This window comes from Ziziphus jujuba, chromosome 6 (assembly GCF_031755915.1).
Source record: "Ziziphus jujuba cultivar Dongzao chromosome 6, ASM3175591v1".
Classification (NCBI taxonomy): Eukaryota; Viridiplantae; Streptophyta; class Magnoliopsida; order Rosales; family Rhamnaceae; genus Ziziphus; species Ziziphus jujuba.
In genome coordinates this window covers 11728716-11756255 of record NC_083384.1, presented here as the reverse complement: position 1 = coordinate 11756255, position 27540 = coordinate 11728716, and the positions used below count along the sequence as shown (strand labels likewise).

Genomic DNA, 27540 nt, shown 5'->3' with positions numbered 1-27540 from the left:
AATTAATATTTTTATAGATGAAATTATATAGAGATATGCATGAAGTAACAGGGAAGAAAAATGAAGATTTTAAAATCTAAAGGGAAGAAAAATAATATTTTTTAAACCTCAAGATATTAAATTATATTTAAATCAAATATCATAAGAGGAAGTAAATAAAATTAACCCTTAATTCTATTGTTCTAAACAAGGAAAGCCGTTCTTTCTCAATTTTTTTTTTTATTCTTATTATTCAACGATATTTTTTACTGAGCTTGTGATATCCTTGGCTTTCCAAATCACGGGTAGAAAGATGGCAAGTGACGGATCTCAAAAATATTCCTAATACATAAATCCCTTGAAAGTCAAAAGGTTCCACCCATTTTTTACCCAAAAAAAAAAAAAAAATTATCTCCTGCAAATATGCTATGTTTCACACGGGCATTATAATATCGGATTATTCGAGAAACAATAACGAAGTTTGTCAAAATTTGGATAAAAACTTCTAATATGTAATTATGATGGTTTGAGGGTTTTCTTTCTCTAAAGTCTAAACTACCATCTTCAGGTAGTCAATTCCAATGAATTAAGTGTATGATTAATTAATTATATGTATATGCATTCATTGTTGAAATTGCTTAGGTTAATGCATGTATCATTTGGTAATTGGTAAGCTGTATTATTTTTTTTTTTTTTTGTGTGTTGGGGGGGGGGGGGGGGGGGGGGGCGGGTGTGTGGCGGTGGTGTTTTCGTTTTTTTGAAGTTTTATCAGCCACGATGTGTCCGTGCCAGTTTACCTATATGGAAGCATTTGGCCATGGTAAAAAGATATGGAAGAATTTGAACTTTGCAAGGTAGCAAATTATAATGGGCAATTCTTAAAAGTCACTTCATTTTATTACTTATTTTTTAACAAATAAAATACAAAAATGACGGGTAATGTTTTGACCATATATATTTTTCCCATCATCATCATTATTATTATTTTTACTAATAATAATTGCATTTTAAATGGTAATTGGAGTAATTTAAAAGTTTGAATAAGGTTACTAATTCATTTTAAGGACAATTAATACTTTTAAGAGTAACTAATGGTCTGAATAAGGTCAGAGTTTTATTGATTATTTATAATCAGTATTTGATAATCAGTGTTAATTAACGATCATACATGATTATTTTTCAAATTGATTTAAATAAAATAGAAAGTATTGCTTTAATTGGAAATAATATCATTATAGAGGAATTGTTTTGTCTCCATCAGAGAATTGCCATACGAAGACGTGAAGTTTTCCTTATCAAGTGCCATGGCCTATAAATAAGCATTGGAGCAAGAATAATCAGACCTCTTCTAGACACATTTTTATAGATCAAACACTCGATAGAATTTTTCTCCTAATAAGATCTTATTTTGTTATACCTGTAGTTCATTTATCCATTAAAAGTTCTTAGCATCAAAGTGTTTTTATCTCCTTAATTCATTTTGTTTTGATTAGTTGATCTATTTGTTGTTTCTCAATTTATTGGATCATTGTTATTTGTTTTTATTGTATACATGATTAATTTCTTCATCAATAAATCTTAATATTTTAATTTTGGTTTATTTCTTTTACATTTCTTTTAATTCTATTATTTATTACCATCTTGCTAATTTATTTTCTTATTAACATTTTTATCTTTACAAATCCACTCTCATTACATATTTTCTACTATTTACTATGATCTTGTGTTAAGTTTGTTTTGAAAGTTTTTTATAAGGTATAGTATAAAAAAAAAGTTTTTAAAAATAAAAAAATAAAAAACCCTTGAAATTGGAAATTCTCTAGAATCTTTTGCAATTGTTTGGTTATAGTTAGATTTGCATTTCATGTATAATTTATTATCTTTTTCATTTTAATATTTGTTATTTTCTTCTAATTTTATTTAAAATAGCACGTTGCACAGAAAAAAAGGCAACCCCGATCTGTTTTGTATTAAAAAATACCAAACCAACTGCTAATCTACTATTGAGCATTGACTATTGACTTTCAAGATCTGATCCATCCGTAAAAGTCAATGGTCTTTGTGGTGTGGGTGAAATTCTGACGAAGATGTGACAATGATGCAAGTTAAAAGTATGAAAGCACGAGTGCACATGCAAATGAGGGACCCATGCATTTGTACCATATACGTACATAAAATGATGTAATTATCTTTGCCATTGGTCATAATTAAGATACAAATTAACATATTATTAAGCTCATCTAACAGACTAACATATAATTAAAAAAACAGAAAAAAAGGATGCTATTTCAGTGAAAAAGAAAGACATTAAATATATATTATTTGAGATGAACTGGAAATGACTGAATGTTAATAAATTGACTATTATTATAGACATTGATAATGGCATAGATAATTTTTTTTCTAAAAAAATGATTCTGATTCTTTTAATCGTCAAAAATGGTTTTGATTTTGCATTTGTTTATTTATTTTTTTAACTTTTAGCAATTAACTAAAAATTTTACTTTGTCTGGGTTGAAGATAAAAAAGGAAAGGAAAGGAAATGTTTAATGAGGAGAAGAAAAAAAAGCATTTGTTATAATTGTTGTTTAGATGATTAATGAATGGAAAAGACATAAAAAAAAAAGCAATAAATATTATCACACAGTAATAATGTGAATAATTTTAGAATATTAAAAAATCCATTAAATTTTTTTTCTTTTCCATCCATTTTCTATCAATTTTTGAATGAAAGGAAAACAAACTTGATTAAAAATAAAAGAACTAATTCCTTCCTTTTCCTTCCCATCTCATTTTGAATCATCTAAATAAAAAATTTAAATAATTTATTTTCTACTCTTTTCTATTTTTGTTTTCTATGTATCTCCTATGTATAAAGAACACCTCGATTATCTTGTTAAGTTGGTGAAGGACGGCAAGCTATTATTTGCAACAACTAAAAGTTTTTAATTAATTTGATTTGGGTGGTTTAGATTTTGCCTATATGTATCTACCACGGACAACGTAGTGGTAAACCACTCTTTAACTTTGGGCAAAACTCCAAGTTAAAGTGTGAGTATATCTCTCATCCTAGTATCAAAAGTCAAAAGAAAAAGGTTATGGTGGCTATAGGTGAGACACTTAAGGAATATAGAGAATAGTCTTGTAATATTATTATTATTATAGAGAAGATGAATTTTTTTGCTGCCTGCGTGATAATCCCAAAAGCTACATTAACAAAGGTAATTATAGGAATTCCAGCTAATCTATTAAAAAAACAAGTAAAATTATCAAATGATAAATATCATTGTATTATCAATTTATATTTAATTGCATTTATCTTTTAAAGCTTCGTTTATTATATATTTTGTTTGCTTTTATTAGTTTCAATTTATTTTAGGCCAAGGACACATCTCTTGAATCAAAGAGCAAAAACAAGAACACATCTCTTGAATCAAAAAGCAAAAACAAGATGTTTTACTCATTTTACTGAAGAAAATAAAAATTCTGACATATATATATATATATATATATATATATATTAAGGCTAAGGACACATCCGTAGAATCAAAGAGCAAAAACAAGATGTTTTACTCATTTTATTGCTGAAAATAAAAACTCTGACATCTCACAAGACGAATCGTAATCCAGCCAGCAATACGAGAACCAAAACAAGGCCAATGGTTCTCCAATTTATCACCATAGGTTTTCCTAAACCTTTTTCTCGGAAGCAATTAAAAAAAAAAAAGAAAAATTAAGATAATTCCTCTGCCCCTTCCAAGCGCAAATAATTAAAATCTAACTTGTTAACGACAGAACGTAAGAGGCCTTTGGCTTCATCGAGTAGACAAAGTCCTTCCTGCAACAACCTCACTGCTTTACCAGCCTTGTCAATGTCATCATTGAATGGACTAATAAGTTGCAACAGGTACGCCATTCGAGCTATCTTCATGAGTCCAACCTCCTCTATGTTTGGTTCTGTTTCTTTTTCCAATAGTTGCTTCAAGTTTCCAACAATTCTCGGCTCCAGACAATTCTTGAGCTCTTCGGATAGTCCATTAGACGACATAGCTTCCTCCAAGAGTCTACCAACCGGGATCAAATCATGTTGTTGATCATACTCTAGTTTTTTCCCACCTCCAGTACTACTACCTGATAATATCAATTAATTATAACCAACCAATATGATATATTAGAAATTTTAAAAAAGAAAAAGAAAAAATGGTGTAATTAATTCAGTGGAAAATATTGTAAAATATGGAAGTGAGATTGATCACTTTTTACCATTAATAGGCCTTTCTCTTTCAGGATTAGGCGTGTCGGTTCCGAGGGTAATATGATCATCTTGACTGAGATTCTTATCCTCTTCCTCATTGGGTTTCTCATCAGTTTCAGAGATCTCACAAGTAGATGATGATGGTGGAGAAGAATCATTATGATCTTCTCGATTGATCAGTCTCTGTCTCTTTTCCTGATTATAATTTTCATCAGTTTCAGAGATCTCACAAGTAGACGCTGATGATGCAGAAGAAGGATGCTGTAACCATTCTTCAGCATGACTTCTGAAAGTGTTAATTTTCCTCTTCTTATCCATCATGAGGATCTCCTAGAGCATCGACTTTTCTAATATCACTATTTATAGACTTTTTATTTTTTATTTTATGTTTATGTTTGTTTTATTACTTGATATCAACACCCATGGCCCACTTCCGAAAGTGTACTCCCACTTGCAAAGTCATAGTCAGCGTTAAAAAAAAGCGTTGGACCCACCGCTGGCATGCCGCATGCATTTGTCAAAATTTGCAATTTACAAATTTTGATTGTGGACCCCATTGTAATAAAACCAGTGGGACTTACACATTTATTAATATAAGTTTTAACTATTATTTTTAATTGATAAAAACAAGAATAAATTGGTTCCATCCAAGGAAGAAAAAGTCGACGATACCACCGACATTTCGTCGACATTATTGAGTATCCATTACCATAAACACCGATAGAGGGGGTAAAGAAATATCTGTCAGAGGTATCGCGGAAATATCGACGTTGTCGTAAAATGTCGCCGTTGCCGGTTGAAATCGGTGAAAATCTCGGAATAATTGTGGAAATTAATAGAAATTTCGGTTGTCTAGCTTTTCTAGCTTTTGGACATATCCCCGATATTTGTGGAAATGGCTAGAAGCTTAGAAACACTCGGAGAAGCCATTTTTTATGGAGAAAAACAGAGAACCAGGCAAAATGAGAGTGAGAGGTTTGGGTCTGATCGATGCTTTGTTTAGACTTTGGAGAGGCTTGGAAGAGAAAGCCGGAGAGAACAGACTTCACATGGCGGTGAGACTGGAGAGAAAGATTGGGTGACAGGTGTGCTCCATCAATGTTTCAATTAATGCATGACTTGGTTTTCGTGTACCCCTCTCACAGTCTCTCTCGATTTCTTTTTTGGTTACCAGTGTAGTGACCTTACCAATCTTGTAAAAGAACAAAAAGTTAAAAAAGAAATAAATAGTATTCAAATTTATCAATAAAAAAAATCTTTTTACCAATAAACACCCCCATATATATATATATATATATTTTGGACTCATAATATCTACCAATCCAATCAATTGTATCATATGGGCTCCAGATTGAATTGATCCATTAAACTTTCTATTTTGGGTTTCACTGTATTGCTCTAGTTGACTAAAGATCCTTTTTATTGGCCCGTTGGAAAAGTTGGCCCGTTGGAAAAGTTGGAAAAGGTAGCAACTTTAAGTTGCTTATTTTTTAAAAATTTTTTAAAAAAAAGTTGCATAATTATAATGCCATTGCAAATGGAAAAAAATTGCAAATTTTAATACAAAAGTGAAATTAATATTTCAAAAAAATAATAACTCAGTTTTTATTAGTTTAAGACTTTAAGAAAATGGATTATTGTTTTTAATATATTATGCAAGTTAGTCGAAGTCTAACTTAAACGGAAATTGATATTAATAATATATTATAAATTATATTTAAAAATTTCATATATTTTAGTATAATTTGTAAAATTTTTATATTTTTATGCTAACAAACATTATATTTTTTTATTTAAAATAATTTTTAATATTTATAAACTATTTTATTATTATCATATTGCAATGATTGTATTTTTATATTATTTTTATATATTAATTATTTTATATGTAAAAATTTATATTTTAAATTAAATATTTATCGTTCCATAATTTTATCGATATTTCCATCGATATTTTTATAAAATTATACTTTCGATATTTCCATCAATATCAATATTTTCATCACTGGTTCCATTAACATTTTAAACTTAAAATTATTTTAATTATACCTTTTTATCGGTAAAAATGGATCCTGTTACTAATTCATAATATTTATAATTTAATAATGCTATCTTCTCAAATGCTATCTTTTAACATACATTATTGGTGAATCTATTTTAAAATTTAGCAATGGCATTAACTTTTATTACTGTATAGCTCATGATAATGCTAAATTTTAAAAATACTAATAGCAAAATAATATTTATTATTAGAGATGTTTTTAGAGGATGCAAATAAAATATTCAATTATTTACAAATTTAAAACTTGGTTGATTTAATAAAGTTAATGCTTTAAGATTTTCTCCGCTATTTGTCTGGTACTGATGAATGCATATCATTTCGGACCGATGATGATGGATCACCAACAAAATTAACAAATTTCTTTTATTTATTTTGGAGCCATTCATATGTACAACGTGCTTGGAAATTAAGAAGTCTTGGTCATCGTCATCTGTGTTTCAGTCCCATGAATTATTTTTCCCTTTCCGTGTGTTCTTGAAGAAACAAACAACTAATATAAATGAATGATATTGTTTAATGGACCATTTATAAGCATTCAATAAATTTTACATGTAATTTAATGTCATATTATGTTTCCTATGATTAAATTTATATGGCACTGATTAATTGATGTTGTACATGCTGATGTGGTACTATATGTTCGATCTGTCTTCTTGAACGAATATCTGATCCAGAAAAATTCTTAGACAAGTGCGGCCAAGCCATATGTTGCGAATAGATGAGGTAGTACGTGCAACCTATGCAGGAAGGATGGATAGTTTGAAGTCTCAAAAACTTGCGGAGATAATGTTGGTGGTTGATAGTTGTTTTCTGTTACAACTTTTTCTGAGGCTCGATGATTCTTCATCATCATCATCTAATTCAGTTCGAAGACCTGCTGATCTAGGTAATGATTGGGATCCACTTTCCAATAACAATTGAGCTCCTGTTAGAATATTGATATGGACATACTATAATCATTATATTAATTCACCCTACCTAATTATTATTGTGTCCCATTACTTTTGCCTTGCGTCCTGTAATTGGCTTGGACAAATTTTTGGTCTAATGCTTGAAGCATTTGGGCCTCTTTCTCCAATGACCCATTGTTGCCCCATTAAGCAATGTCTGTTATTGATTTATGGTTATGGAGCATTTCTTGATGAAGACCAACGCTATAGTTTAAGCCCAATGACCCATTAATGTGTGTGATGAGGTGTCATTTAATGAGGGATTTTAAGGTGTTGAAATTGCTCTCCAATTGTGTGGGGTGTTCTAGCGCAATGAAGAGAGAAAAGAGCAGGTTCTATAGGTCTTCTTGCAATTCCTTGAACTAAACATATTTTGTAGGTATCTATGGCATTTTGAATGGAACAATAGCCGCAGCAATCTTGCTTGAAGCTCATAAAGTAATTCTCTAACTCTGAAGGCATGTTTTAAGTTTTCTTATTTTTTTATTTTTTATCTTATAAATCAATATATATATATATATATATATGGTTTGGAAAGTGTTTTTGACTTTGTTTTTTGGTAATTGGTATAATCATTTTGAACAAATTATTGTGTTTTGATTAGTTCTAATACTTGTGTAAAACCAAGCTTAATAAGGTTTAATTCTTTCATTAACCAGGCATGATTTAACACGATTTGAGAATCAATTCCCTCTTTTTGTTCTCGAGCCTTTGTTTGAAATAATCAAATTGAAGTCCCTATGTAAACATGAACAATTTAATGATAAAGTCACCATTATTATTATTTTTTTTTTAAAAGTTCGGAATTCGAATCCCTAGATGGCTTTCAACATCAACAAAATAATAATAATAAGAAGAAGAAACCTTGGCATGAGAAGTCACTTATCGAGCTTGCTCACTCTTTCTTCTCTAACCCCATACTTCTGCTTTAGCCCTAATGAAATCAATAAGAAATTTTCATCTTTCAAGAATTTCCTCGACATTTTTCATAAATTCTATTAAATCCGTACAGAAGGCAATTTGGGGTATACGAGATTGAGATACTGTGCCAGAGAAATCGAAGAGGCTGGGATCGAGCTCAAGATTAAAAATGAACAAAGTAATAAATTAAACTTGTTGCAAATATCATTTTGTAAGGAAAGTAAAGTACTATGTCATTTTCTCAGGAAACTAATTGCTGTGGAGCAATGCAGCGAACTTGGTAAATCATGTTACTTTGCTTCATATGCTTTCTTCTTACGTGATCTTATATGTTCATCATCGTATATTGAACTCCTTATGCAGAAAGGAATTATAATCAGCAATCGGAAGAAGAACCAGAATGAGATGATCAGTAGTCTCTTAAATCTCTGTCAGGGTCTAGCAGTAGGGGTTGATGATCTAGAAGAATCATATTCTCATACTCTGTGCAAAGACTGTAATAAAAGCATTAAACCGTGATGGTGTTTTTCGCGGTGGCACGGATGTTGGAATCTTGGAAAGTCAGGTTATGGAAATGTTAGTACATTTTGTCAAGGGAGTATTGCCCAAATAATTAGGGGCAAATTGAAATTTGAACGAAAATTAAGGAGGACATTTTCCTCCATATGTGAGGTCCTAGGTTCAAGCAAGGACCAAAAAATAAAAAAGAAAATGCACAGAAACTAACCAAGATTTACCATTAAAATATTAATAAAAAGAACCCGAACCAAGATAATATTTCAAAGTTTTGAAGGGGAGGGCCCCAAAAAATAAATATTTTTTTCTGGAATATAAAAACTAAGTGTCAGGGGCGTTAGCATAGTTTTTTTATTAAAATTCTAATAGAGTGGTGGATTTAAACTATTTTTATGAAGTTCATAAATGGAAATAAATATGTTGACATAAATATTATGACAAATGCTAGATTTGTTTATTAATTGAGTTCGATTAAAAAATATTTATAAAGTTATGTTGTAAATAAAAACTTAAATTAAAATAAATAGTGCATTCGTTTAATAAATATATTATAGGATTACCATTCAACTCAAATAGATAAGTTATATGGCCTAAAAAGATTTGAATTTGAAGCTAAATATATCTAGTATCATACCTTGATGGTGTCATACCAAACCTACTCCGCCTAATTTTGATAAAGTTTACATGTGAGTCAAAAAACACACCAGAAAGCAATATTTGAAGAGGTAAAAGCGCAACTCGTAGCCTTTCATCTATTTTGAGACAAGGTGTAAATTTCAATGGTAAAATGTTTTTCATTTGTAAAAGATTTTACCATTGATAATTTGGAAGCAGAAAAATCTTCTTTACCATTAAAACCATGTCACATTAAATAAATATAAATTATATGGATGTAAAGGGTTTATTTATTTATTACTGTATGTTATTTCACCAATACAACTATTGGTCATGATAATGACCTTAACTGGCAAATATTTTCTTAACAGAAAATATAAGAAGGGTAAATTGAAACAACAGGTCGCACATTTTATTTCAGAACTCTTTAAACTTTGATTTCCTTGATGTCTTTAATAAGCTTTTCTAAGTTGAGGCTGGAAGATCCACCTTTGCTAATGCAATTCTTAGCCCATTGTGCTGCTTTGTCAACTGATTCCTGAAATTCCTGCCTTCTACTTTCCATTAGTTCTTTTATAGTTGACTTTATGGTCAACCTATCCCAATCTCCAAGCTCAAGTCCAATTTTCCAAACTTTAGTAACACATCGACAATTAATAAAATGGTCGACCGAATAAGGCCAGCAAATCATTGGAACTCCAGCCACAATACTTTCCAAAATTGAGTTCCAGCCACTTGGGTTCAAAAATCCACCTAAAGCCTTGTGAGCCGAAACCTCTTCTTGCGGGGCCCAATCCACCACATAACCTCTTTCTTGTTGACCCTTTTCAAGCTCCTTTGGAATCACTTCCGCATCTAATATAGCACCTGGTCTTATTACCCACAAAAATGCGTGACCACTATCAACCAGTCCATGCCAAAATTCCATTAGCTAAGAAATTGAGGATTTGCTTATGCTTCCAAAACTCACATAGGCAACAGATTTTAAGGGCTGTGAATCCAACCATTTTATGCAATTTTGTTCCACATCCCAGAGAGAACGAGTGATGCAATCGACTGAGCTCGAGGTCCAATTTGAGATTGCAAAAGAGCATTGATAGGTGCAACAGTGTAGAGCTTGCTACCTTTGGTAGCAACATTTTGGACGCTATCAATTTCCAATTCGTCAAAGGTGTTGAGTATAAGACCTGAAGTTTTAGTAATGGCAAAAGTTTCTCCAACAAAGAAATTAATCATATTGTGGTCTATTTCTTTCAAAGCGCAAAATTCTGGTAAATCTTTGCGCCTTAATGGGCCTTCGAGTCCTGGAACACTATGAATTTCATAATTCATGTTGTCATCTGAAAATAATAATAATTTTTATTCTTATAACAAATTCTATATTAAAGAGTAGAAAAATATGTTTTAAACCCGCAACTTTATAGATGTGAATATAATAAGATATTTATATATTTTGTATTTCAAAAATTGTTAGAGAATAAAATAGTTGTATATTGCTGATAATTAGTTGGAATTCAATAAAAATAGCTTTAAAATGCTAAAACCAAAGAGCAGTCCAACAAGTATAAGCAAAAAATAATAATAAATAATAACAATAATAACAATAATAATAGTATATTGTTCCCAATAGCCAACTAAATTTGGGAAGTGGAAATGAAAGATATATGTACTTACAAACATACATATATAGGTAAATGCATGCATGCGTGAAAATTATTACCAGAAAAGGGAATCTGCCCCTCTTCAACGAGCTTGGGGATATTGAAAAATGCCCATAAGAAACGAGCACTAGTACCATAGAATGAAAATATAGGAATCCCTAGCTCATCCGCTACTTCAATGGGAAAAGACATAACTCCATCTCCAATAATACAAGTGACTGGTGGGCACAAATTATTCTCGGACTTTTTGTTGAGGGAGACAATAAGCTCTTTGAAGTTTGGCTTAGTTTTGGTCTTCATCCCCTCGAAGAAATCCTGAAAAAGGGTTCGAGGGTGATCGTCGGGAAGGCCATCGGAGATGGACTCGAAATGAAGGTTTGGAAAATGGGTTGTGAGGGCTTGGAGGTTAGCTAAGCGCTTGGTTTTGGTGGGTATTAACAAAGGTGACATAAAGGCCAGCTTCGCTTGGAAGCTCTCCGAGGCTTAACAAAACCTTTATGTGGCCTTGCAATATGAAGGGTATCATCACTACATGAGCTTGCTCCATTTTCACCTTAGAGCCTTCCACCGCAAACTTCAATCTTAACTTCTCTTAGTTATACAACAGCAACTCCAAATATATATATATATATATATATATTCTTGAAATAGCGATATCGATGCAGGTGTCTAGAAATCAAAATTGCCCAACATATAAATAAACTATTTTTTCTGCTTCATCTGCAAATCTCATCGTTTGGATCACCATGAGAAGAAATGTCTTTAAGTTTCCATATTATTTATTATTTGCTCGTGTCACACACTAGCTAATGTTTAGAATTTTTTTTTGGGTCTTGCCGTTTAGGTTAATTAATTTGTCGAAAATTCAGGTTACATTTTACTAATTTAATTTGTCAATATTATTTACTTGGCCCATGACAAGCATCGGTATGGGGATGAATAATTTTAAGACACGTGAGCTTGCTCCTCCATCTTCATCTCCGTACCTTTCATCTTAAATCAACTTTGTGATATATATATATATATATATATAAAGTGGTTCTAGGATAGGGACCGACCGCATGCCTTCTGTGCGGACTAAAAACATGTCAAAATTTTATACCCATTGGATTGCCTACCATGGACACGGACGGCTGAGATTGAATTGCAAAAAAATCCCCAAAATTCCTTTTCGTTCCGCTCACACAGACCTGTTCCAAAATTTCCAAATGCTCTTCTCCTCCCAACCTACCTTCCTTCCTCTTTTCCTCTTTGCGCTTGAGTTGCAGCTGCAAGTGAGAAACCCTAACCCTAGGTAGCTGAAAGTGACGGCCGGTCATGGTCTGAGATCTAGAAACTGCGATCTGTTTTCGAGGCCGATCAGGAAGAAGGGTTATATCCCGCTCACCACTTATAGAGGACTCACAAGATTGGGGACTATGTGGATATCAAGGTGAACAGAGCTGTCCACAAGGGTATGCCCCACAAGTTCTACCATGGCCGCACTGGTTGTGTCTGGAACGTCACCAAGCGCACCATCGACGTCGAGGTCAACAAGCAAGTATATTTCCCATCTGGGTTTTTTTTTGTGTTCTTATGTCATATATTTTTTATTTTATTTTTTCTTCCATTCACTGTTATGCTGAGTAATTTATGACAAATAAAACACTCCGCTTGAGAAAATTGGAGAGAGTTGTAAAATTCTTAAAAATTTTCGGCTATGGACACCCTGTTTTTTTATTTTTTTATTTTTTTGATTAATACTTTCTAACGTTAATGCAGTTGATGCAGTTGCAAACTATGCGAACAAGCTAAAGGACCAAGTGCAGGAGTCAGAGTCTCATTCTGCTATCCTCCAACAGAAGGTTGTCAAAGACTAAACGTTGCTAATTTTCATTAGTTGATAATACTTTGGAAGCTTTTAATTAACCTTTTTTTCTTTGTTCTTCTTTTTTTTTTTTTCCCTCTTCATTTAGATTAGGGAGCTTGAGAGAAAATTGAAAGATTAGGAAAGAGAGAAAGAATCCTTGCTTCATCAGAAGGTATCTCTCTCTTTAATTTTCTTTTCTTTGGTAACTCTTTCTCTTTAACTTTTAGTTGAGAAACGAAATACAAATGAAGTAGAAAGAAAACCAAACTTTTAGACCAAGTTGAGCTCAATAAAGGGTTGGAGGACTCGTCAAACAAACCCTAATTTAGAACAACCTTTTATCTCCATGAAATAGGTCTAGAAGGGATAACAAATTCAATGTGAAAATGCTAATCTCTCTGTTTGAATTGCCATGGCAGATTAAGGAGCTCGAGGAAAAGTTGAAGGAACAAATGCTACAGTTACAGTGCACTCATGATTTTGTCGACGTAGCAAAGGCTACGCCTGCGGAAAGAAAGATGAGTACGAGAGATGAATTCATGAGTGACATAGAATCTCATATCTAAAGGAGTTCAAACTCATTGGTGAATCGGCCTAAGAGTCAAGGTTCTAATAGAGGGAATCATTCTATCCATGAGACAACAAGAAGGAAAAGAGAGTTCAAAAGTGGTGATACAGAGAACATTATAATGGTAACAAATTGTTTAAACGATAACAGGGCTAGGAAATCTGACCCACCTAAGATTGCAAGAATTATGAGAACGGCAAAGCCATCCACTACAACTGCTATTCAAGGGCCCTTGACTCACAAGAGGGTTATAAGAGATCAGGTACAAGGACTGAAGGATCAGAGGGATGCTAAGAAAAAAATTTGGTCGAGTTGCCCTTTTGTTTTGTCTTTCTATATACATGAGTTTTATTTTTTATTTCTTATTTCTTATTTTTATAGATATATAGATGTATCACTTGTGCATTATTTTTCCCGTAAATCTCCTTATGTGTAACACCCCGTCCCAAAGTACAACGGAAATTTTCCAACTTTGACTGAGGTTGACCGTTGACCATTGATTTTGACTTTGACCGTTGACCAAGGGGTTAAAAGTTGACTTTTTGACTCGGATGGAATTCTAGGTTGACTGAGGTACCGTTACGAAATACACATTGGCACGAGTTCGTAGACTAGTAGCACGTAAAAAATGGAGCTACGGTTTGAAAGTTATGAGCAAAACAATTTGAGGTCCAAACTGTCCAAGGGATGCCCGAGTTGACTTTTTTATCCATGCAAAGTTAAGCTTTGACTCATACATGGTTGTGAAGTACTCGTCGATACGAGTCCGTAGACTAGCTGCACGTCCGATTTGAACATGTGGTTTGAAAGTTATGGACCTGTAGAGATTTTCAAATACTGTATTATTTTAATATTATTTTTTAAACGTGTAACAATGTGTCACGTGTGATTTAATAAATGTGATCATGTGTCACCATGTTGAGATGCCACATGTCAACCATGCTTAATACCATATTATTTTATTATTGTTATTTTATATAATAATATTATTTTGTTATTATTTAATTATTTCTTTTATTTTCTTTTTCTTTCTTTTTCTTTTCTTTTTTTCTTTTTTTTTTCTTTCTTTTCTTTTCCCCCACGTGGGAAAAGAGGGCCACGGGCCCCTTCCCCTTCTTCTTCTTCTTCTTCTTCTTCTTCTTCTTCTTTCTTTCCTTCTTTCTTCCTTCCCACCGGCCATCTCTCTCTCTCTCCCGTGTTCATCTTTCTCTGGCCACCACAAGCCACACGCACCTGCCACTGTCCAAGACCACACGCCGGCGAGCTCACCAGCCAAATTTGGCGGCCGGCCGGCCGGCAACGCTCCTAGATCGGGCCGGTGAGCTCGGCGGCGGTAGGTTGAATTTTTCCTGCGATTCTCGCCGTTTCCGGCCAGCCCAGTCCAAAATGCCACCCCTTTCCCCCTATTTTGGGTCCTCTGAGTTCAATTATGGTCTCCAATCGTTTAAATTCGAAGTGGTTCGCGAGATACAAGGAGATCAAGACCGGCCGAAGCTTTCCGGCCAACTTCCGACCACCGCCGGTCGAATTGAGCTCAATGGAGGTCGGTAATGTGATCTTCATCTCACAAGATTTCCATAGACATATAATTTGTCAATTTTGGTTAACGTTTGTGTTAGACCCCCCGGGTACCGGGTATTATTTATCCGAATAAAATATTAATTTATTTGACTGTGTGTGAATTGTGTTCTAGGAGCATGGGTGAGTTGTGGAACTGATCCCATGGAGGATCTTAGGTTAATTGCATGCTCGAGGTGAGTGACCCACCTTTAAACCTATTTTGGGGTAATTAATTATATTTATTTGGTGTTTAATTGATATTTGGAATTATGCTCATGTGGTGCAATTTAATTATAGTTCTGGAAAATTATTATTTTATAAGTGCGTATATGTTTATTGGTACTAAACGTAAATTTTGGGTTATCCAAAGACCCCGATTTTTTTATTATTATGATTTAATTGTATTTATTACTCATGAGCAAGGTATTTTCAGTAATAAATCGTATTTGATTTTAATATTATTTTTGGATATAATTGGTTTAAATATTTTAAGAAAATTATTTGTTTAAATTGGTGGTTTCAAATTTGATAATTATGCCCGTGGAATATTAATTGTTGAACCTCGTGTTACGAGAAAAATTATTTTTATATTGTTATCGATGGTTTCATACCGGGTATGTTAAAGGAAAATACGTGGGATGGTGAATTTGAAAATTTGTATATTTTCCATGGTCATTTTTGGAAAATCGGTACGGTAATAATTAATTTAATAATTATTTTAGACGCACTCATACAGTATTGGTGTTCCGGTGTATATGTGGTTAGCGCACAAGTTATTATGTCTCCCGTGAGTTGCCATTGGACCGAGGGCAGGCAAGTCTTATATATTGCGCATCAGTCGGCTCCTTCCTTGGCCGGGATGACGGTTTCAGCAGCGGTACTGTTGGGACGCCGAAGTGCCGTATGCAAGTTTCTCTCTTTAATCTCCCGCCAGTCGGTGCTCGGGACGCTGGGTATCGGAGGGCATCACTGGTATATGGTGTGGTGCGTCAAGTATAAATTTTCGGATAGAAATTTCAAACCCCAAAGTGTTCAAAATTATTTATTATATTTTATTACATTTTATTTATATTTGGGGTATTTATTTATTGTTTATTAAATTAATTGATCCCTTGGTTTTCGGGAAGTATAACTATCGGGTTTTGTGAAAATGTTTTAAAAGGGAAACATTTCTAACAGAGTGATTAGTGAGGGTTTTGAGAGAAAATATTACTTCAATTGTTATTATTATTTATTTATTTAATTGTTGATATTAATTAAATTCCTTTTATTTTTATATTATTAATATCAAAGGTATACAGTAGATAAGGTCACTCACTGAGATGATTAGCATCTCACGTTTTTAAATTCCATTCCCCTAGGTCCAGGTTGGGAGACGTTGATCGTCCGAAGCGAGCCCGACGTCTCAGTTCATTGCCGAAAGTCCAAGTAGTATTTCTTCCCTTTTCCTCTCCATCTTGTATTACTTCTTTATCAGTCATTGTATTAATTCCACATTTATTTGTATAATGCTCTGTTGTCAGGACCCGTCCAGAATTCCTTCCCCGGAACCCTAGACAGCCCTGATCCCAGGGAAACCCTACCGAACTCTCCAATGGAAAATCCGGCAGAGCCTCCCCTAAGGGATTTACTTACCACAATTTACCTGCACTGAAAACACACTTCTAAAAACATCCCCTTATTCCTCCCACAATACTACAAATTGATTCCACAAATTGCAGCACTTCAAAATAAAACAACTGCAGCAACCCAGTGCATAAATACCCACCACACGTCCAATACAGTATACAGAGCATTATACAACAAATGTGGAATTTATAAAATGACAGATAAGGAAGCAATACAAGATAGAGAGGAAGAAGGGAAGAAAAACTTCTTGAACCTTCGGCAACGAACTGAGACATTGGACTCGCCCCGGACAATCAACGTCTCCAACCTGGACCTAGGGGAACGGAATTTAAGAGTGTGAAATGCTAATCATCTTAGTGAGTGACCCTATCTACTACACAATATAATATCACAGTAATAAGTATATAAATAATAATTAATTGGAAACATTAATTTCTCTCAAAACCCTTACAATTCTCTCAGTTGGAAAAGTTCCCCTTTCAAAACCTTTTCACAAAACTCTTTGTTCATGTTTCCCGAAAACCAAGACATCAAATAAATATCCGAACAGTAATAATTAATTTTAATTCCAATACAGTTTTAAAACATTTTATTCTTAAAACACAGTTCCAAAAATCAGTTGATGCACCCACTATATACCAGTGGCGCCAACAGTACCCAGCGTCCCAAGGTACCGCCAGACAGGAGGTTATAGAGAGAAACCGGCATACGGTCGCGTGGCGTCCCACTGCGCCGCTGCTAACCTGGTGTCCCGGCCAAAGGGGGTGGCCACCCTCTCCGATGGCATCCACAGGACACCCTCATAATATCACCTGCGCGCTACTCACACCCACCTGCGCGCTAATCATATCCGTGTGCACAATATCCATATCACATATACCATATCACATAATCAGAACACCAGTACGTGCACGGTGCATCTAAAAATCATAAAATCCACAATTTAAATTATAAAACAAATTTCACATTTATCATAAACATAGCGGGCATAATCCATCCGCTTGAACCCGGAAATTCTCCGTAATTTCTTTATAATCAATACCATAATTTCCATGATTTTCAAATCCACCAACTCCCAAATCCATCAATTCAAATATCCACATTTTTCCAAGCATAAATAATTTCTCGAAATATCATAATCAAATCTCAAAATATTCCATGGACATATTTTATAAAAATTGAAATCACCAACATAACCAAATATTTTCCTTGAAATATTTGAAAATCAGATCGTGCCCAATTTACCATTAAAACCACACCAATTTCAAAATCCTCAAAACCATAAAATAATTTCACATGGCATAAATTGGTGAAATGCACATTTTCTTAAATCCGCTAAACTCACAAATAATTCCACAATAATTTAAATAAATATTTGGCACATAGAAATTAAATTCCAAATATTTAAATCACACATAATATATTCACCAATTAAATTCCCAAAATTAATTTGAAGGTGGGTCACTCACCTGGAGCACGCAAATCAACTAAGATCCACCATGGGATCAATTTCACGACTCACCGGTGCTCCTAGAACAAAATTCACGGACAGTCAAATAAATTAATATTTTATTCGGGTAAATAATACCCGGTACCCGGGGGGTCAAAACACAAACGATATCTAGAATTTACGAGTTATATACCGAATCGAAGCTCGAGTGATGCTGATCACAGATTCGGTCTTACTTCCCGGTGATCGGACCCGACGGGGTCGGAATCTCGCCGGAAAGCTTTTCGAGTTTCGGCTCCGCAATTCTCCCAAACCGTCGTGAATTGGCGGAAACGGAAGCCGGATTCGGATTCAGGAGGTCGAACACAGCGGACTGGAGCTGGCCGGAATTTCGGGTACTCGCTGGAACAGTAATTTCCGGCGGGCCGCCACGGTCACCGGCAACCGTCGCCGGCGGCGGCGCGTGCGGTGGCCGTTGGCTGTGAAATTTTGCAGACTTGTAGATCGTGAGGAGAGCAATCCAACGGGACCGGCGGTGAGCAAAATGGAGGTCGGACGGTGGAGAAATCACCGTTTGAAGATTTCGGACCCCTCGCCGGAAAACGCTCCAATCCCGGCGCGTCGGTGGTCCGATGGCCGTGATTTTTGGTGGGTAGGCCGAACTTGAGGAGAGGATCAAGGCTAGCTGGCGTGTGTACTGTAGATCGGCCGGAAAAGGGTCGATTTGCGGTGGCCGGCGGTGGAGGGGAAAAACTCGCCGTCGAACTTCGGAGCTCCGATCCGGGCGCGTCCGGCGGCCGTTCGCCGTGAAATTTGGAGGTTTTGCCGGAAATGAGGTGGGCAACCTGGCTGGCCGGTGCGTGTACAGTATCTCGGCCGGAAAACTTGAAAAAGTCCGGCGGCCGGCGGGTCCTCTCTCTCTCTTTCTCTCCCTTCCCCGAGAGTTTTAAAAAATAAAAACCCTGCGTGACACTGTTCATACCACGTGGACCAATCAGAAGCTGACACGTGGCGTTACTGTGCACTTAAGCCAAATATATTAAAATAATACGGTACCCGGCGAATTTCAAACGTCCGTAACTTTTTAACCACATGTCCGATTTAAGCGTGCCGCTAGTCTATGAACTCGTATCGACGAGTACTTTACAACCATACAAGAGTCAACTCAAAATTACATCACAAGAAAATGTCAACTACCGGCACCTTTTGGACAGTTTACACTTCAACTTGTTTTGCCCATAACTTTCAAACCGTAGCTCCGTTTTTGACGTGCTACTAGTCTACGAACTCAGGGTGTCATGCACTTCGCCACGGTACCCTGGTCAACTCGAAATTCCCACTGAGTCAAAAAGTCAACTTTTGACCCCCTTCGGTCAACGGTCAACGGTCAACGTGCACGGATTCCGGTGCGATTTGGGACGGGGTGTTACATCTGTATACTGTATTGGACATGTAGTTATCATTTATGCACTGAGTTGCTGTTATTCTTTGAAGTGCTGTAAATTTGTGGAATTATATTGTAGTAACGTGGGAGGAATAAGGGGATGTTTTTAGAAGTGTGTTTTCAGTGCAGGAAGTTTGTGGTAAGTCCAACCCTTAGGAGAGGTTCTGCTGGATTTTCTATTGGAGGGTCCGGTAGGATTTCCTTGGGATTAGGGCTTGTCTAGGGTTCCGGTGTGAAATTTTGGACGGGTCCTGACATTATGTACAATCACTATGTAGGTAATTTGAAATTAAATGTGCACTATGTATTGATATTGGATTCATATAATTTATTTAGTGCTTATTTTTTGGTGTTGGAATTTTAGGAAAAAGAGGAATTTGGACAAATCCCTTTGCTTAAGTAAGGTTATTAGCCTCAGTGGCCTGTGATGCTACTAAAACCTGCTTCGTTGGATAGACTTCTAATATTTTATTTTATTCTTCAATTGGATGATTATATTCTACATACCATTTTTCTTTTCTTTATAAACATATTCTACATCAATTTCAGACATTTTCTTCTTAAACGCATAGTTTGCAACTGCATTAACATTTTATTCATTGCATCAACTTTATAAACATACTAAACAATAATAAGCTTAGTTATACAATTAACAGAACCAAACTTGAAATCATTTACACATGTTGGATGAAACTAAACATGATTTTATGACCTTACAATGATCTGAACAAGAACACAGAATCTATCCATTAATTCTCAAAGCTCACAGATAATTCCGAAGATGGCACTGTTTTTAATTATAGAAGAAAATTACCCTGAGTTCATAACTTAATAAGTGAACATTTAGACACAATAAGAAGCAGCAAATTTCAGCTACAATTTGCCAGATACACTGAACATATGAATCAAAATAGCTCAAAAAAATATAATTGTCAGTATCTGTGCCGCATTTTCACTCTGTAATCCCACTACCGGCGTTCTCCATATCAACTTCCCCATTCCCGTGTCTTCCTCTTCCTCGCTGTCCTCGTCACCACTCACCTCCTCATTTGCATTTTGTAATTTAGCCATGTGCTCAGCAAGTAATTTATCATCCCGTTCACTCACCTACATCAATGCACCGTAACATATTACACAAATTACTTAAATAGACAAGATAACAGTAAGTGAAGAACAAAGGAAGCAATGAGGCTTTTGAATTCGAGTTTTGAAACCGAAACCAACGTGAACTGAGTATCTAAAAGGTATAAGAAAACCAAAAAGTAGAAATAAGAGGATTGACACTCACGGCTCTGGATGCCTCCTTCACAGTAAGTTTCCCCTTGTGTTGCTCTATTGCTTGGGTACAAACTACAATTGCATTGTCAAGAACTGATATTCCTTGTTCCTGTCCACATTAGAAAGTATTAATAAAAATAAAAAAAAAAGACAGGGTGTCCATAGCCGAAATTTTTTAAGAATTTTACAACTCTCTCCAATTTTCTCAAGCGAAGTGTTTTATTTGTCATAAATTATCTAGCATAACAGTGAATGGAAGTAAAAATAAAATAAAAAATATATGACATAAGAACACAAAAAAAAACCCAGATGGGAAATATACTTGCTTGTTGACCTCAACGCCAATGGTGCACTTGGTGACGTTCCAGACACGACCAGTGTGGCCATGGTAGAACTTGTGGGGCATACCCTTGTGGACGGCTCTGTTCACCTTGATATCCACATAGTCCCTAATCTTGTGAGTCCTCTATAAGTGGTGAGCGGGATATAACCCTTCTTCCTGAACGGCCTTAAAAATAAATTGCAGTTTCTAGATCCCAGACCATGACCGGCCGTCACTTTCAACTACCTAGGGTTAAGGTTTCTCTCTTCACTATTTTTTTTTTATTTTTTAATAAAATCAAAATAGGACCATAACAAGAATTGAACCCAGAACCTCTTACACTCTCAAGAAATCACCACACCATCAAGTCAAATAACTTGTATGTACTAATGCAACAAAAACTGCTTAATATAGTGTTAGGCGACGAATTACTTAAAGAATGCGTCGCCAAATAGATGAACAGGCGACACATTCTTCAACGAATGCATCGCCTATTCTTTTTTTTTTTTCAATTTTTTTATTCAAACATTTAAAAAAAAAAATACGTCGCCAAATAGATGAACAGGCGACGCATTCTTCAACAAATGCGTCGCCTATTCTTTTTTTTTTTTTCAATTTTTTTATTCAAACATTTAAAAAATAAAATAAAATCAAAATAGGACCATAACAAGAATTGAAGCCAGAACCTCCTACATTCTCAAGAAATCACCACACCATCAGGCCAAATGACTTATATGTTCTGATACAGCAAAAATTGGTTAATAGAGTATTAGGCGACGCATTCTTCAACAAATGCGTCGCCTGTTCTTTTTTTTTTTTTGTCAATTTTTTTGTTTAAACATTTAAAAAAAAAATCAAAATAGGCCCATAACAAGAATTGAACCCAGGACCTCCTACACTCTCAAGAAATCACCATACCACCAGATCAAATAACTTATATGTACTAATACAGCAAAAATTGGTTAATATATTGTTAGGCGATGCATTATTCAAACAATGCGTTGCCAAATACAAGAACAAGCGATGCATTCCTCAACAAATGCGTCGCCTGTTCTTTTTTTTTTTTTCAATTTTTTTGTTTAAACATTTAAAAAAAAAATAAAATCAAAATAGGACAATAACAATAATTGAACCCAAGACCTGCTATACTCTCAAGAAATCACCACACCACTAGGCCAAATCACTTATATGCACTAATACAGCAAAAATTGGTTAATATAGTGTTAGGCGATGCATTATTATACATGAATAGGCGACCCATTCTTCAACAAATACGTCGCCTGTTCTTTTTTTTTTTTTCAATTTTTTTGTTTAAACATTTAAAAATAAATAAAATCAAAATAGGGCTATAACAAGAATTGAACCCAGGACCTCTTACACTCTCAAGAAATCACCACACCACCAGGCCAAATGACTTATATGTACTGGTACAGCAAAAATTGGTTAATATAGTGTTAGGCGACGCATTATTCAAACAATGTGTCGCCAAATACAGGAACAGGCGACGCATTCTTCAACAAATGCGTTCGCCTGTTCTTTTTTTTTTTTTCAATTTTTTTGTTTAAACATCTAAAAATAAATAAAATCAAAATAGGACCATAACAAGAATTGAACCCAGAACCTTCTACTCTCTCAAGAAATCACCATACCACCAAACCATATGACTTCTATGTACTAATACAACAAAAATTGGCTAATATAGTGTTAGGCGACGCATTATTGGAACAATGCATCGCCAAATACAAGAACGGCGCATTCCTGAAAAAATGCGTCGCCTGTTCTTTTTTTTTCTTTCAATTTTTTTGTTTAAACATTTAAAATAAAATAAAATCAAAATAGGACCATAACAAGAATTAAACTCAGGACCTCCTACACTCTCAAAAAATCACCACACCACTAGACCAAATCACTTACATGTACTAATACAGCAAAAAAATTTGTTAATATAGTGTTAGGCAATGCATTGTTCAATCAATGCGTCGCCAAATACATGAACAGGCGATGCATTCTTCAATAAATATATCGCCTGTTCTTCTTCTTTTTTCAATTTTTTTGTTTAAACATTTTAAAAAAATAAAATCAAAATAGGGCCATATCAAGAATTGAACCCAGGACCTCCTACACTCTCAAAAAATCACTACACCACTTGGCCAAATCACTTACATGTACTAATATAGCAAAAATTGGTTAATATAGTATTAGGCGACGCATTATTCAAACAATGCGTCACCAAATACATGAATAGGCGACGCATTCTTCAACAAACGTGTCACCTGTTCTTTTTTTTTTTTTCAATTTTTTTGTTTAAACATTTAAAAAAAAATAAAATCAAAATATGGCCATTACAAGAATTGAACCCTGGACCTCCTACACTCTCAAGAAATCACCACACCACCAGACCAAATGATTTATATGTACTGATACAGCAAAAATTGGTTAATATAGTGTTAGGCAACGCATTATTCAAATAATGAACAGGCAAGAATTGAACCCAGGACCTCCTACACTCTCAAGAAATCACCACACCACCAGGCCAAATGACTTATATGTACTGATACCGCAAAAATTGATTAACATAGTGTTAGGCGACTCATTATTCAAACAATGCGTCGCCAAATACAAGAATAGGCAACGCATTCTTCAACAAATGTGTCGCCTGTTCTTTTTTTTTTTTTTCAATTTTTTTATTTAAACATTTAAAAAAAAATAAAAGCAAAATTGGGCCATAACAAGAATTGAACCCAAGACCTCCTAGACTCTCAAGAAATCACCACACCACCAGGCCAAATAATACAATAAGAACTAGCTAGTATAGTTTTAGGAGACGCAGTCTTTTAAGAAATAGTCGCTAAATAGACTAAAAGGCGACGCATTTGTAAGCAACTGCGTCGCCGTTTCACCCATCCAATTTTTAACCTTTTTTTTTTCAATTTGAAAGTTATTTTTAGTAATTTTTTAGTTTTGCAAATATGTTTTTTTTTTTTTAAAGTTGTAGATGACCAATCAACAAAACTAATTAAAGATTAAAAAAAGAAAATGGAATAGGCGACGTGTTTTAATGGAATTGCGTCGCCTGTTCCTTCAATTATTTTTTATTTTTTTTTTTAAAAAAAGCAATTTAATAGAGTTTCAATTTTTGAAAATAAGTAAACTATCAGTGACCACAAACACATGAAAGTTAAGCTCATTTAACATACTTGTCTAGATAAATTGGTCAATAAATGCTTGTTGAATCGGTACCCTATCTCAAATTAGGTCTTGAGATATTTTGTATTGTCTATACACATATATGTATAACTGAGAAGAGCATTGACAAAACTATTTTCTATTTTTAGATTAATGGAATTTATTTTCATTGGATTGCTACATGAATATATTTGTAGATGAACAATTAAAAAATTATTTAAAGATTATAATGAAAATATAGAAAAATGAAATAGGCGACGCTTTTCGACCATAATACGTCGCTTGATCCCAAAATTCAAGAACAGGCGATCCTTCTTGAAGAGAATACGTCGCCTATTCTCTCAATTAACAAAAATAAAAATTTTGAAAGACATGCAAATTTTATAAAGAATAAAGGTGTACTTGAAAAACAGAAAAATAAACAGCAATCTTCGATATTTTGCTTCGCATTTTTAAGAAATATTTTCAGTTTTTATTTGTAATTGAAAAATAAAAATATTAATCAAAGAAATAAAATGCAATTGGGAGAAAAGGCGCATTCTTGCCATTTTTTGAAAATTTTTGGCGTGTTTTTAAATTTTTACGCGCTCCTTTAAATCCATTTTTTCTTTTTTAAAACTACATCAAGTACACCACCTAATCGATATTAGATTTGGAAGCAATCTAAGAGAGACTTGAAGAGTGAGATATTGCAGGTTTCATTTTTCATTTGCCTACGTTGTCGTCGGCCGAGAAGCTAGATTTCTCTTTGTCGCCCTCGTGATTTTTTGGTTTTCTTCTTTCTTTATCTCCATCGTTTAGGTGAGTTTCTTTTTTCTTGACATGAGGTGGGTTGTTTTTTTTTTTTTTTTTTTTTTCCATTTTAACTGCAGCTTAGGTTCATTGAGTTTTATTAATCTTGCTTTTTTAGAAATTATGTTTGTGATATTGCTTGACATTATTTTGCTAAGTTCAACAAGTATTTTGTGTTGAAGATTAACTTGAATCAAGATGGTCTATTGTTTTAACTTCACCACAACATCATACGTTTGTTGAAGAAGATGTTCTTGGAGATACAAAGATGGCTCACAATCCATTTGTCATATAGTTGCCAAGTGTCGATGAAAATGATAATGAGGATGAATGTGAGAGTGACTATGTTTGTAATGACTGTGAGGGGAGAAATGTGATTCGTCAAATCTTAAGAACAATGGTAATATTTTTTAAATTTTCATTTATACTAAATTACAAATTTAATAATGATTAATATTTTATTTATTTTGTATAAGTGCTAATAACTTTTTTAATATTTCCATATGCAGTATGAGGATGTAATATCGTCAACAAGAGGTCAACTTCCATCTCAATGGATATGCATTCATGGAAGTTTAATTAATATTAAATTTGTTATGAAAAATACAATAGCTTACAAATTATGTAAAAATATATCAATGAAATGATATTTAATTTATTTGATAATTAATTTGTTATGACAAAATATTTATTTAAAATTTTTGTATTCTATTTATTTTGGATGAAGCTAGTTTTCATTTTTTTGTATTTTAATTATTTTTATATTTTTACTATTTTAATCACTTTTCACAAAACTTAAAAAAATTTAAAAAAAAAAGAAGGGGCGACGCATTAAGAAATAATGCGTCGCTAAAAGTGTCGATCCGTCGTTAAATAGGCGACTCTATTAATGCGTCTCTAAATAGGCAATTCTACTAATGCGTCGCTAAATAGTCAACTCTATTAATGCGTCGCTAAATAGGCGACTCTATTAATGCGTCGCTAAATAGTCACTTTATTAATGCGTTGCTAAAAAGACGACTCTACGAATGCGTCGCTAAATAGTAAACTCTTTTAATGCGTCTCTAAATAGGCGACTCTACTAAAATAGTCAACTCTACTAATGCGTCGCTAAATAGGCGACTCTATTAATGCGTGGCTAAAAGTAAATATGAGTCGCTAAAAACTCAAAGATAAGGACTCTTATAATGCGTCGCTTGTTGTCTTATAGATTTAGCGACAGGACGTTAGGCGACACCGTACGATGCGTCGTTATTTATTTTATGCGACGCATTTATTGCGTCAGTTATCAACGCGATTCTAGTAGTTTACTTTTATTTGGGCAACGGAGAAGAAGGTGCCGCATGAACAATCAAAAGAAGGCCCCATGCGTAGTGCAAAATTATGTCGATACCGACCGTTCCATGATCTCATTTGACGGAGATCAAATTCTTTTTTTTTTTTTTTCCAACCAAAGATGCGGGAAAGTTAATTCAAGTTGTAGACCGGTGACCCTCTAACTAAATAATATATATATATATATATATAAATAATTAATATATATATATATATATATACACTTCGATTCATATAAGGCTTTCAAGACATGTAGCAATATGTTATAGGAAAAAATTTATCATACAACATATTTCGAAAATATTGAAATTTAGAAAATTTTCATTGGCATATTTATTATTCTGTCCATTTTAAAAAAAATTTATCACATTAGCTAGAACAGTTAAAAAAAATTTTCTTTCTAATGGTTTTGTGAAAAAGCTTTGTCAAATCAATATGATAAAATAAAAAGATAAAACTGTCTAATAAACCCTTTACTTGTGGAGGATCTATTAAATTTGGTGACTCGGCAATTTAACCTCCCTCCCCTCTCCCCGTCTTTTAAAAACATCAAATTTCTTCCTCTGTCAAAGAAAATGGTTGGTATTTTCTTTTCTACCAAACGACTTTCAGCAAATAGTCAATCTTCAAAAATCAATCACATATAAAAAATTTAAAAAAAAAAAAAAAAAGCGTGAATGAGAACCAAATCCCAAAAGTTTTCAAATTCTAATATAGGAAATTGCATACAGATAATGCAGATTTTGTTATCTTCAAATTCCAATATGGAAAATTTCAAATAGATAATGCAAATTTTGTTAGCATCATTGACCCAATAATTCATATCTAAATTAACAAACAAAATAAGATATTCAAACTTTTAAATTCAGAGATCAAAAAACAAATCCCAAAGAAAAAAAATATATATATAGAGAAAGAGCATCTGAAAGAAAATTTTCTCCATGCATTTTCTTCATAGGCAATCAAAATGCAAGGATAACAACATAATAAACTCAATAGTGTTGCTCCTTGCCCAAAATATATCTATAAAAGAAAAATCGCAATTTTCTGAATGAAGAGAATCAATTGCGAGAGAAATCTAGAGGAATCCAACGGAAAGATCTCGAGGAGTGGAAAAAATAAGAAACCACGTAAAATAAAAAAGCAAATATAATTAACTAAAATAATA

The 27540-nt window shown here is 33.8% G+C and overlaps 4 protein-coding genes and 2 non-coding genes across 6 annotated transcripts; all 6 read right to left on the bottom strand.

Annotated features, from left to right (window-relative positions):
* Nucleotides 1-3522: 3522 nt before the first annotated feature.
* On the bottom strand, nt 3523-4585 carry LOC132804297 (uncharacterized). Its single transcript, XM_060818489.1, has 2 exons — nt 4243-4585; nt 3523-4110 (listed from the first exon to the last, which is right to left on the bottom strand). Exons 1-2 carry the CDS (start codon nt 4553-4555, stop codon nt 3713-3715), a joined length of 711 nt encoding a protein of 236 aa, XP_060674472.1. The 5' UTR covers nt 4556-4585; the 3' UTR covers nt 3523-3712.
* A 5140-nt stretch (nt 4586-9725) lies between these two features.
* Nucleotides 9726-10226, bottom strand: LOC132804007 (7-deoxyloganetic acid glucosyltransferase-like). Its single transcript, XM_060817882.1, has one exon. The coding sequence runs from the start codon at nt 10224-10226 to the stop codon at nt 9726-9728; it is 501 nt and encodes a 166-aa protein (XP_060673865.1).
* An 80-nt stretch (nt 10227-10306) lies between these two features.
* Nucleotides 10307-11409, bottom strand: LOC132804006 (7-deoxyloganetic acid glucosyltransferase-like). Its single transcript, XM_060817881.1, has 2 exons — nt 11019-11409; nt 10307-10638 (listed from the first exon to the last, which is right to left on the bottom strand). Exons 1-2 carry the CDS (start codon nt 11407-11409, stop codon nt 10307-10309), a joined length of 723 nt encoding a protein of 240 aa, XP_060673864.1.
* An 8965-nt stretch (nt 11410-20374) lies between these two features.
* On the bottom strand, nt 20375-21143 carry LOC132804005 (eukaryotic translation initiation factor 2 subunit alpha homolog). Its single transcript, XM_060817880.1, has 3 exons — nt 21060-21143; nt 20748-20846; nt 20375-20566 (listed from the first exon to the last, which is right to left on the bottom strand). The coding sequence occupies exons 1-3, from the start codon at nt 21141-21143 to the stop codon at nt 20375-20377; spliced, it is 375 nt and encodes a 124-aa protein (XP_060673863.1).
* Nucleotides 21144-27092: 5949 nt separating this feature from the next.
* On the bottom strand, nt 27093-27188 carry LOC132804368 (small nucleolar RNA snoR27). The gene has a single exon (XR_009639490.1). It is a non-coding gene; the product is annotated as a small nucleolar RNA snoR27 (small nucleolar RNA).
* A 100-nt stretch (nt 27189-27288) lies between these two features.
* On the bottom strand, nt 27289-27380 carry LOC132804365 (small nucleolar RNA snoR26). The gene has a single exon (XR_009639487.1). It is a non-coding gene; the product is annotated as a small nucleolar RNA snoR26 (small nucleolar RNA).
* Between the last annotated feature and the right edge of the window lie 160 nt (nt 27381-27540).

Excerpts from the sequence above, each read along its gene's own strand:
- LOC132804005 (XM_060817880.1), bottom strand. The coding sequence starts at position 21,143 with ATGCCCCACAAGTTCTACCATGGCCACACTGGTCGTGTCTGGAACGTC. Across the intron at positions 20,847-21,059 it reads GCGTTGAGGTCAACAAGCAA|GAACAAGGAATATCAGTTCT; the intron begins GTATATTTCCCA and ends TAATGTGGACAG. Across the intron at positions 20,567-20,747 it reads TGAAGGAGGCATCCAGAGCC|GTGAGTGAACGGGATGATAA; the intron begins GTGAGTGTCAAT and ends GCATTGATGTAG.
- LOC132804006 (XM_060817881.1), bottom strand. The coding sequence starts at position 11,409 with ATGTCACCTTTGTTAATACCCACCAAAACCAAGCGCTTAGCTAACCTC. Across the intron at positions 10,639-11,018 it reads GGGGCAGATTCCCTTTTCTG|ATGACAACATGAATTATGAA; the intron begins GTAATAATTTTC and ends TATTATTTTCAG.
- LOC132804297 (XM_060818489.1), bottom strand. The coding sequence starts at position 4,555 with ATGATGGATAAGAAGAGGAAAATTAACACTTTCAGAAGTCATGCTGAA. Across the intron at positions 4,111-4,242 it reads AAGAGAAAGGCCTATTAATG|GTAGTAGTACTGGAGGTGGG; the intron begins GTAAAAAGTGAT and ends TGATATTATCAG.
- LOC132804007 (XM_060817882.1), bottom strand. The coding sequence starts at position 10,226 with ATGGAATTTTGGCATGGACTGGTTGATAGTGGTCACGCATTTTTGTGG.